The 8,621-nt window shown below is 38.5% G+C and overlaps 2 protein-coding genes and 1 long non-coding RNA gene across 5 annotated transcripts in view; 1 reads left to right on the top strand and 2 right to left on the bottom strand.

The window, feature by feature from the left end:
* Window positions 1-192, bottom strand: part of Ankrd42 (ankyrin repeat domain 42) — a 70,092-nt gene extending 69,900 nt beyond the window's left edge. Inside the window, exon 1 of the mRNA XM_023716647.1 lies at window positions 114-192. Within this exon, the coding sequence (XP_023572415.1) occupies window positions 114-192 (79 nt within the window). The remainder of the gene's footprint in view (window positions 1-113) is intronic.
* Window positions 193-1,388: 1,196 nt separating this feature from the next.
* On the top strand, window positions 1,389-7,114 carry LOC111817121. The gene is made up of 3 exons (XR_002821386.1): window positions 1,389-1,509; window positions 1,775-1,814; window positions 7,028-7,114. It is a non-coding gene; the product is annotated as an uncharacterized LOC111817121 (long non-coding RNA).
* Window positions 6,029-8,621, bottom strand: part of Pcf11 (PCF11 cleavage and polyadenylation factor subunit) — a 30,663-nt gene continuing 28,070 nt past the window's right edge. For 2 of the 3 annotated variants that reach the window (XM_023716732.1, XM_023716731.1), the window contains 2 exons: window positions 8,192-8,227; window positions 6,610-7,125 (listed from right to left, as the gene is read on the bottom strand). In XM_023716732.1, coding sequence (XP_023572500.1) covers window positions 6,913-7,125; window positions 8,192-8,227 — 249 coding nt within the window. In that variant the 3' untranslated portion in view covers window positions 6,610-6,912. Of the gene's footprint in view, window positions 7,126-8,191; window positions 8,228-8,621 lie in introns of all 3 variants that reach the window. The other variant, XM_004632545.2, reaches the window with a different exon arrangement.

Below are 8,621 nucleotides of genomic sequence, written 5' to 3'. Positions count from 1 at the left end.
GAAACAACGCGGGTCTTCCTTAGCCTGTCCCAGTTCTCGCACTGCCCCAGTACCCCGCACGGCGTGGCCAGCGTGGCGGCCGCCGGCTTAGGGTACTGCTGCTGCCTGCTCACGGGGCGCGGAGGCGGTGCCGCGGTCGGCGAGTACCCCGTCACCTTGGAAACGAATAAACTTCCCGCGTCCTTCGGTCATTTCCGGTCCTTGCGGCTGACGTCACTTCCGGCTTCCTCCTTTTCACCTTTTTCTAGGCTTCTCCCCTAGTGCTGTGGGGCTGTGCCCGGGACCGGGTTCCTGTGAGATTTCGCTCCGTCCCACAGGACCCTGTCCAGGCCTTGTTGGGGACCTCCCGTCGCCGACCTCTCCCGCTCGACCAGCGACTCAGTGGAGGCCCCAGGACTGTGGTCTGCGTAGGTGACCTGCGTGGCGGGGGCCGGGCGGGGCCTTTTCGTCCTTGACAAACCTGGTATATTTTTTTCACTGATGTTTGGAAGAAAATCCCTGTTCTCGCTCTGTCATTTGACCTGAAAGAGAAGTTACCAGATGCACCCTCCATCGTTCTGAGTGGCCGCCAGGACCGGGCTCTCCGATAATCGCCTCAGGGCTTAGCCCGTTTTACGGCTCAACACTCAAGATGTCAGTAATTTGCTAAGGCCAAACGTCAGGTAAGTTGTAAAACGAGATTAAAAACACAAATTATTAGTCAAAAGACTGTCAGGTCTACGGACTTCAAGACCAAGATTTCCTCACTAACATTTTTACTTTCAAAAGTTCGGCCCAGATCCTTTGCCCCTGGCCCAGCCATGTAACAGTCTTACAGCTGACTGGTACAAATATGTGTCACGTTTTGTGCTAGCAGCTGGATATACGGCGGGTAGCAGGGATCGTGTCCTCCGGGCCGTCATCCACCCGGCTTCCCCCACAGCCCTTTTTTCCTTCCCTTCCTCCCCTGCATATACACACTTTACATGTCACTGTCCCGTCGCGTGTCCCCTCCCTCCCAGGAACAGCCCCATTCCCATTTTGTTCTGTGAATATATTAGGAATTTCCAGACTCTTCCCCTTTTCTATTGAGATAAGTTGCCTTTCTTTACTCTAACCTTTTACATCTGCCATTTATTGAGTTTATAAGATCAGTTCTAGCACTAAGTGCTCTATATTAATTTCTAAATATAATTTTTACTGTCACCTTCAGAATAGGTATTGTTCCTTTTTACAGGTAGGAGGAAAAAAACCATAACAGTTAAGAGTGTAAGTGGAGTTATGCATCTAGTAAGTAATAAGTACTGAATCTGAATTCCAACCTAGATCTCCTTGGTTTTGCAACAGTTATCACACTGTATTGTAGTTGTCTATTTAACAATTGAAGGGCTGGGGAGATAGCTCAGTGACCTAAGTGCCTGCCTGGCAAGATCAAGGTTGTGAATTCCATTCCTGGTACAAAAAAAAAAAAAAAAGATGAAATAATTGAGTCTCATCCCCTGACCCCTAAGGATTTGGAGCTTCTGGAAGGTAGGTGCTCTGATTTAGTCATTTTGGCATTTTTGATATCTACAATATTTACTGCAAGGGAAGCGTTTAATAGCGATTATGAGCTTGAAAAGAATTTTAACGGTTGGAAGGGAATTCAGGATTACTCATTCCAAGCTCATTTTTCAAAATGGGGCAATTCAAGCATTGATGGTATCATTGAGTTATATAAAACTAGGCTAGTTTCTATGATAAATGATTTTCATATACTTTCAAACTTAATCTTTACTGTTTTTTATTTTTACAGATGAACAGTTCATATTTGAGCAAGATCACATAAGTAGGAGGTGGGGAGTTGGAACCTTCCATGACTGGCTTCAAATTAATGCTGTGTTTGTGTCACTTACATAATAGTCAAGGTATTTTTGCTATATAGAGTAGGTGAACTTACTGAGGGAGTGAAGTAACACTTGAAAACCATGAGGCAACGTGGCAGGAAAGATCAGAGGAAACAAAAAAGTACCAGAAAAAGGGGTAAAATTAAATTTCCCATTTCCAAAATAAACTTAAAAATAAAAGCAAAAATTAATTTGGTACACAGTAACATTGATCATAATATCTGGTATTTGAAAAGAACAACAGACACTTAACAAATCCAAGGAAACAGGGAAAAAAAAAATACTGGAAACAAATGGAACTTACTATAGATGCAGAGACTCAGTAAACCAAAAATGAATTATGTAGCCTTTTACTAATAACCTTGAAAATCTACTTGGAGAGTTTTCAGAAAAATAGGGCTGGCCAGATAGTGAACTAAAATGCCTGCTTAGGCAGGTGCAGAGGCCAGGGTTCAATCCTCAGCATGCATTGCAGTGCCAGCCCCACCTCCAGGACATGCTGAGGTGACTTGAGACTGGGCGTGGTGGTGCACACCTGTGATCCCAGTGCTTGGGAGGCTGAAAACAGGAGGATCACTACAAGTCTGATCTATGTAGTGAGACCCTGTACTAAATTTTTTTTTTTTTTTTAGAATTGGGGATTGAACTCAGGCCCTTGCACTTGCCAGGGAAGCACTTATTCCACTGAGCCATCTCCCCTGCCCCACTAAAATATTTTTTTTTAATTTTTTTTCAAAATTTGGCTCAGGAGTTGCATCTTAATAAACTGATAATCATGAAAGAATATCCTAAAGTAGGATATCCTTCTCAGAAATCATCGAAACATAAAAGATAGTTTGCAAACTACCTTAGCCAAATTTTTCAGTATATATTATCTGTGAACCTGCACGTATCTGGTTGTAAAGGCTTGAAAGTAATCTGCAGATATGTGTACCGTGGTAGTCACAATAACTTTGTAATTGATTTTTTAAAATCTTAAGCATTCATAAGTTTTCCTAAGTAAAATTACATTTATAATACAAAGTATTACAAACTGGTAGAAATACAATTCTTTTGGCACTAATATGGAAAATTTACAAGATTGTAGTGAAAACAGTACAAAACAATACACATGATTAATTTTTTAAGTTATTTTGTAAAATAATGTTTGGAAAGGATAATAGGGGCCAGGGAGATGGCTCAGTAGAATAAGCGCTTTCCTGTCAGGCACAACAGCCTGAGTTCAATCTCCGGTTCCGCCAAAAAAAGAAAAAGGATCTATAACAGGATGTGAAAGACTTCATCTTTTTCATATTTGTGTTGTTCATTCAGTTTTCTTTGATCCTTACTAAAGATGTAGAAGAGAAATGTACCATCACACAAAGCAAAAAAGGTATATTTAGGAAACAGGACTAGAAAAGATCAAAAGACTTAAAAAAGGGCCATGGAGATTGCTCAGTGGCATAAGTGCCTGCCTAGCAAGCACAGGTTCCTGAGTTCAATCTCCAGTACTGCAAAGAAAGAAAAACACATTGATTTGGGCAGTCATTAATATACTTAGAACAGTTTTAACAAAATGGTCAAGATGCAAAAATGGGGCCGAGGAAATGGCTCAGTGCACAAGGGCCTGAGTTCAATCCCCAGTTCCACAAAAAAAAAAAAAAAAAAAAAATATGCAAAAACCATGCTGCACAGGATGTTAAGGTAAGTGACTATAAAAGAAGCTTCTCAAAATGCAGAATTCCAAAGACTAGGAACCATTTGAGTAAAAGGAGGTTATAATTTCAATGAGTAAAAATAGCTAGTGCTCCCCCAACCTATTTTTCAAAAATGAGGTGGTAAGTTTTTGAGGATGTTGCTGATGCTGCCCTCAAACTGCCTTTCAAGTAGAGCTACAGGTGCACACCACCCAGCTCTGCCCAGGTATTCTGTCTTCTATGGCATCCTTGCTCTTTAAGGCCTACCTCCAAATCCTGGAGTAGCCCATGGGTGCTTTTGTTTCATATATAGCTTATTCTTCCTTAACCGCAAAAAGAAGTGCTCGTTTCCAGGGAACTTACCCTAATTGGGGTTAGGAAAGAACTTCCAGCTTACTGAAGAAGCCTTTTTCTGTTTTGTTTGCCTCTTTGGTCAGCTACATCTTTCCACTTCTAGGTACTTTTAAGTGCCTTAAGATTTCCCTAAATTTTCTTGGGCTGGAGAGATAGCTCAGTGGCTTAAGTATGTGCCTGGATTCCCCAGTAACAAGCAAAAAAGAACAGGTTTTCCTACATATTCTTTATGAACCTCCTTTATAACACTTTTCAATACTAAGATACATAACGAGAATGTAAAATTTTCTTTTTTAGGGTGTGCTGTTACATGAAGTTTTTGAGCAAATACTTTTTTTCTTCCCAAAGCTTAGATTGCTTTGTATTTTTCAAAGTGTAAGTTTAAAAAACAAATCACATTAAGTCCAGCACATACCAAGTATAAATTTAACAGAATTCCTACATTCTATTCTCATAAACATTACCTCCCAATTTAAAAGATAATGTTCCATCTTGGTTTCCTGTAGCCTTCATTGCTGCACGTTCTACACTGATAACTAGTTCTAGTGCCCAGTTGTGTGTTTTTACTTTCCATACTTTAGGGGCTAAAATCTAATGTTGATTTGTAGGTTGATTCTGTGGAGCTTCTTAAAATTGGAGGTTGCTTTGAAGAATGAGCTAAATGAGACCCTCTACAGATAAGAAATTTCTATACTTACTATATGTGGCTCTAATTAACCCATATCCAACTGTAAATACCAGCTATCCTCTAACATCCAACCTCAAAGAGGAAAAAGTTGGACTTTTCTAGTGTAGTTAGTACAGGGTCTCATTATGTAGATTGGGCTCATAGTGAACCTCCCATTTTCAGCCTCCCAAGTGTGGAGATTATAGGCATGCAGCCACACAGTCTCAATTGCTGTCTCAGCACACCCTGGGGGCAGGGCCGGCACAGCTTGTGCTGCCAGGGATCAAACCCGTCTGTGTTCTGCCTGAGCAGGTCCTTTAATCCGTGGAGCTGGCTGGCTGGCCCCAGTTGACCGTCTTAATCCAATTGTAAATACCAGCTATCCTCTGAGAAGTACTGTCCCTCCATTCCAAAGCTAATTCCTCATATAATTTGGATACCATCTCATCCCAACCTTCAATGTCTCTTCACCAAGATTCTTCAGTCTTGGTTAAATTTAAGAGTATCTTGTTTCATTACTTATCCCCACTGCATCTGCCCTTGGCACCTGTATTGAACTGCTTGGGTCATTAGGGAGTGTTTCTTAAGCTTGCCATATATATTTTTAACATAACTGTTGACTAGCCTTTTTTTTTTTCATCGCTAGTTTTTCTATTTATGAAAAAAAAAATTCTTTAGGTCTCTCTCACCTTCCCAGACTGTGTATTCCCTAGGGCAGGTACTTAACTCTTTTTCCTGTTTGGACACTTGGTACATTGGTGTTTAGTAAAAGTTATGGTTCTTTTCCCCAGAAAAATATCCAATAAGAAATTTTATCTATTTGATTCATATTCTTTTTTTAGTGCAGTGTTCATGTATAGTCTCAACTTCAGTAAAGATTTACTAATTTTATTACTAGGCCATTCCCCAACATTTAATAATCTTAAAGTTTTATCCTTGGGGGAATTTTTTTGAGACAGGGTTTCACCATGTAGCCCAGGCTGGCTTAGACTCGAGTGATCCTCCTGCCTCAGCCTCCCAAGTGCTGGGATTACAGGTGTGCGCCACCACACCCGGCGGAAAAAACTTCAGTGCAGAAAAATGTCATTTGTTCAAAATGTTTCAGACCTTTCCCTTTGCTTTAATTCTCCAAATATCCTTTCTGTCATGGTGAACTCATTCTAGAGCTATAGCGACTCAGGTATCACCTCTGTGATGTCTTCTTAACACATCACCATAGTTTGGTTATGCCTATATCTGTCTTCATGTTTTGCATACATCATGGAACATCAATTTAAGTACTGGGGAAAATACACTTAGCTTGCTTGTGCCTGGCACAACATAGTGAGCATTCAGTAGAGTATGGCTGCTTTACTCCACTACATGATGGGCCTGGTTATGTCATAACAGGTACCACACTCATGTTTGTAAAAACAGATGAAGGAAAAAAGCAAAGTCACTCAAGAAATAGACATACAAACTGCAAGTTTCTTCATCATTCTATTTATTACATGTATGAGTATTAACATCTCATGGTATCCATCTAATCAAATCAAAACCAACAAAGGAAAAGAGGTTAACCATGTTTCGAGTGAACATTCTTACAGATTCCCTGTAACTTAAAATAGAAAATGCTCATCTGCATTAAATCACCCGACAACTTGAAAAATATCTTTTAAAAAAAAATCACCTTTAGTACTTAAATATATTTGTTAATTGATGGCAGCAGTGTCCAAGTTCAAGAATAAAAGTTGCTTCATTAGGTACTTTGCAAAAACAGACATCTAGGTGGTTCTCTATAGCTGAAGATACATATCTATATATGTGTATGCAAAAATGTCCTGTTAAATTTTTTAAATTTGGCTTTTCTGTTAGAAAAGTCCTGCATTGTTCTCTACCATCACTTCTTGAAGGATAAAACTAACTTCGTACATTGCTTCTTTAATCATGGAAAGCTACTAAGTAGAAAAAAATTTTATGTTGAGGCTGTTCAGTTCCATTTTCACCCAATAAAAAGTACAGAAACACTGTCTTTATTTGATGGTGTGCATAAATATTACACTCCATGTATAGCAAAAATATTTTTATTTTATAATTTACAGTATGACAAGTGAAAATCGTACATTTTTACACATACAATTTCATTTCATTAAATTTGCACACATCTACAGAACTTTCACACAACAAGCACCTGAAACTGTGCAGGCAGTAGGAAATGCAAATACTAAAATGTATTTATTATCCAAATTATAGCTGAAGGCCCTGCCTCAGCTAGACAATTTATAGATATATGTCTATATATACATAAAAAATGCTTCACCCTCTACATCCAACAGCAGCTTAGTTTAAAAAAAAACCTTTCTCATTTTATTTAAACTGACTCAACTGTATCATTTTCTGTTTTAATTTCAGTCGATGTTATGCTTTCCTCTGTACAAGCTGGTGGGGTATCAATTTGTTCTTCCTTAACTTTGGGACTTTCACAGGGTTCCTGCAACTCGTTCTTAACAATGTTCAACATAATGTTCAAAGGATTTTCAACCGGTGTCTTGCTGGGAGATGGTGTACACTCAAATGAAGATGTCTACAAAATGAAAATGTCTATAAATACTGATGAAAGTTCTAAGTTACCACCCAAAAAGACATGTAGTTTTCTATGACCCTTGTCTCAGGAAAAGGACACATGCCAAATGCACTTAAAATACATGCTTTCTCACAAGACATGATAAAGGCAGTCAAATAGTAAAATATGCACTGCTCAAAATTCAGTATCCACAAATCTAACAGTTGTTACTACAAGTATAGAGCCCAAACGAAGTTGATTGGAAATGTTTTTATATTTAAACCCTACAGAAATAGTAACACTTAATATTTTGAGATTTTTTCTGACTGCCACAATTTTGATTACATGACGACTTTTGTAAAATCTCCACAAACCATCATAGGAAATGCTAAATCCTTTGGATGACCTAGAAAAACTTCCCAAAGTACCTCTCAAACCCAGTTTCATTGGCAAATGTGTTCCACTGGTTTTAAAAAAAAAAAAACACTTCAACTACAAATATAAAAAGACTTGTTTTCCTTTTCTAGTACTGGGGATAGAACCCATAAAATGCTCAACTACAAACCTAGCCGTATTTTGAAAAATTAAGTTGCCTAGGCTGGCCTCAAATTCAACTATCCTGCCTTAGCCCCCCTGTCTAACTAGGATCACTGGTGTGAAGCATCATACCAAGCAACAATTTAAAGTTCTAAGGCCACAAGACTGATGTCCTCAAATTTTATATGTGATCATTTAAGAAATACTCTACTAGATGGCTAAATGAGAAAAGGCAAAATTTTATAATACATTTCTCATAGTTTTAAACCTATTCCTACCATACTTGTTTTCCCCATTTCTCTAGGTCTACTATTCTAGTGTTAAAAAAAAAAAAAAAATTTAAGTGAACAGAGGCTAGAAATGACAAAAGTACTGCAAAATTTAAATTGTACAACACAAGGGATGACAGATTATGTATCCTATCTAACACCAGTATTTAGTAACCTACCTGCCATATCAAAACACAGCTCTATAATGAATAAAATATGGTTCTGGTGTCAGAATAACTAAAGATGCTATAAACGAGAAATACAGTAACCAAAGAACTTACGTTTTGATAATCTTCATAACATGATGGATGATAAATCTAAAAAAGGAAAAAACGTATCTTTTCATATATAATTTCAAATGGACAATTCTGAAATGATTTTTCCTTTTAAAATTTAAGCTAGAAGGGGCTGGAGAGATGGCTCAGTGGTCTAAAGCACCTACTTGAAACAAGCTTGGCAAAGCACAAGGACCGCATGCCAGCCAGCCTCGCCCCCTGGTGGGCTGAGCTGGCCACACACACACACACACACACACAATAAAAAAAATTAAAAAAAAAAAAAAAAGAGAAGAGAGCTCGAGGCTAGCCTGTGCACCTGAGTGAAACTCTGTCCTACAAACAAGTGACCCACCACCACACACATGCTTATATATTTTTGGATAAATACTTGTTCTCTTCTTGTACATTTTTAACTTATTTTTGGATAAATGTT

The sequence above is a fragment of the Octodon degus genome, unplaced genomic scaffold, assembly GCF_000260255.1.
Source record: "Octodon degus isolate 3935 unplaced genomic scaffold, OctDeg1.0 scaffold00049, whole genome shotgun sequence".
NCBI lineage: Eukaryota > Metazoa > Chordata > Mammalia > Rodentia > Octodontidae > Octodon > Octodon degus.
This window is presented reverse-complemented; position numbering and strand designations above follow the sequence as displayed.